General features: G+C 38.8%; 1 protein-coding gene across 1 annotated transcript in view; it reads right to left on the reverse strand.

Moving 5' to 3' along the window:
• PIGH (phosphatidylinositol glycan anchor biosynthesis, class H) overlaps positions 1 to 114 on the reverse strand; it is a gene marked incomplete at its 5' end in the record, with an annotated part of 2,992 nt that extends 2,878 nt beyond the window's left edge. The window contains 1 exon segment of the mRNA XM_009084377.1: positions 3 to 114. Within this exon segment, the coding sequence (XP_009082625.1) occupies positions 3 to 114 (112 nt within the window).
• Positions 115 to 520: the final 406 nt, after the last annotated feature.

A 520-nucleotide genomic window follows, 5' to 3' on the forward strand; every position in this document is an offset into this window, starting at 1 on the left:
AATGCCAAGTGAGCCGATGACCAACAGGGATTCCTGGTCAATTTTAACGAAGTGCAGGTATATGATCAGGCCAATCAGTGTGATGAAGATTGCAGCAGAAAGCACCATACTATTCTGTAACACAAGCCAAGCAAAAGCAGAGTTTTGGTCTTACAATTAATTGAACACAGCTTTAGAAAGTAAAAGTGCACAGTAAATTATAATACTGAAGCTCTGGTTACAAAGTGATTTTACTTTGGTGAAGTCCTTGTAAAATTCACCTGGCTGGATGATACATGTGTAATGAGATTTAAATCTGTCTTCACAGTATGGATTGAAACAGTATGAGCTGCAACTGAAAACTGCAAGAACAGTCTATTCTCTTGTAAATTTAGTGCAGAAATCTCAACCAAAACAAGGCAGTTGTATCAATGATAGTGTATTATACCGACGTCTACAGAGCTGACGTCACTGACAGAGAAGCATTGTGAAATGTTTACTGGAACCAAGGGTGGAGTCTCAGAAAGGAACAAAAACCCTC

This window comes from Acanthisitta chloris, unplaced genomic scaffold (assembly GCF_000695815.1).
Source record: "Acanthisitta chloris isolate BGI_N310 unplaced genomic scaffold, ASM69581v1 scaffold11581, whole genome shotgun sequence".
NCBI classification, from domain to species: domain Eukaryota; kingdom Metazoa; phylum Chordata; class Aves; order Passeriformes; family Acanthisittidae; genus Acanthisitta; species Acanthisitta chloris.